Source organism: Neoarius graeffei, chromosome 2 (assembly GCF_027579695.1).
Source record: "Neoarius graeffei isolate fNeoGra1 chromosome 2, fNeoGra1.pri, whole genome shotgun sequence".
In the NCBI taxonomy this organism is placed as follows: domain Eukaryota; kingdom Metazoa; phylum Chordata; class Actinopteri; order Siluriformes; family Ariidae; genus Neoarius; species Neoarius graeffei.
Window position 1 is genome coordinate 91,124,209 of NC_083570.1, and position 1,582 is coordinate 91,125,790.

Below are 1,582 nucleotides of genomic sequence, written 5' to 3' on the forward strand. Positions count from 1 at the left end.
ATGTGTAAAAGACAAGTGAACCCAAGCCTTTTCTTTATACAACTTGATATTCTTTGTTTTATACTTGTCAATGTCGACAACACTTGAAACAGTTTTTGAAAACTGAAACATTTGCACTTTATTTTAGAGAAAAAGTTAAGATACATTTGAATAAAAGTTTGAATACAACTGAAACTATGAGCCTCTGCACTTTTTTAAAAAATGTAAACCTAGAGAAATTGCATGGTTAAAACAGGAAAGCATTATTTTAACAAGATTTGAAAAAACTTCTCAGGAAAGCTCAGCCATTGTATTTGATACAAATTGTCATTGTACAGTGTTGATATGGGCTACCAATGCTTCTCGTATGCACTCTGCTGGGGAGAAGTCATCAAGTGCACCCTGCTGCTGTGGTCCTGCCTCTGGCTGCTCAAACATTTCTTCCTGGGTTTCCTGGTAAGCAACATTCTGCATCTCACAAAAGTTGTGCAACACTATACAAGCAGCTACAACGTGTTTCACTCTTCTGGTTTCAGAATCATTCCTCTTCATTATGCATCGCCAGTGACCCTTGAGACGACCAAATGCATGTTCCACGTGGATGCGTGCGCGGCTTAGGCAAGCATTGTAGGCTGCTCTTGGTCCCTTTACTCCATCTGGGAATGGCTTCATAATGTTGCTGGTTAAGCTGTACGCAGAATCTGCTACAATCAGGGCAGGTATGTTGACCCCTTGGATGGTCCTGGTGACTGGAGGGAAAAAGGTGCCATCCTCCAGCTTGCGGTACAGACGGGAGCACTCAAAAACATATGCGTCATGGCACTTTCCAGGCCACCCAACATCAAAGTCCATGAACTTGTAGGTGTGGTCTACAAGCCCTTGTAGTACAACACTATACCACCCTTTTCTGTTGTAGTAATCAGTAGGATAGCTTTGTGGGGCAATGATTGGAATATGTGTGCCATCCAAAGCACCAACACACATGGGGAATCCTGTCTTCTTCTCAAAACCAGCAATGTGTGATGTGAGTTCTGGGATAGATTTTGGCCTCTTCAGATAAATCTTCCTGAGTTCGCTCAGTGCCTCGCACACCTCCCAGAAGATGTTGCAGGCTGTTCTGGTCCCAATACCAAACAGGTTGGCAACGTCGTGAAACTCCACATTACTAGCAAGCCTGTAAATGGTGAGTGCCACCCTCTTCTCTAAAGGTACTGGTGCCAGCATGTTAGTGGTTTTGGGGTTGACATATGGGCGCAGCTGGTCACACAGTTTCCTGAAGGCATCTTGGGGCATTCTGAAGTTAAGGTACCAGTCTTTCTCCACAAAGTTCCCAAGCACCTCCATTTCCCAGAAAGACTGGCCTCTGTCCCATGGTGTTCTTTGAGGATACCATACATCAGCTGCAAGGAAGAGGTTGGGTAGGTAGTGTAAAGGTGTCTGCTAACAATTCAGTACAAGCATGTTGGCAGGGTTGACATATTACTGTACTAAGTATATGGATAAATTAACAAATAAGGATTAAAAACAGTTGGCATAAAAATAGCACCAAGTATCCAACCTATTAGGAATTAATAAGAAATGCCCGTCATTGATAGGCAAAAAG

The 1,582-nt window shown here is 43.1% G+C and overlaps 1 protein-coding gene across 1 annotated transcript; it reads right to left on the reverse strand.

Moving 5' to 3' along the window:
- Positions 1-306: 306 nt before the first annotated feature.
- Positions 307-1,323, reverse strand: LOC132870221 (uncharacterized). Its single transcript, XM_060903844.1, has one exon. The coding sequence runs from the start codon at positions 1,321-1,323 to the stop codon at positions 307-309; it is 1,017 nt and encodes a 338-aa protein (XP_060759827.1).
- Positions 1,324-1,582: the final 259 nt, after the last annotated feature.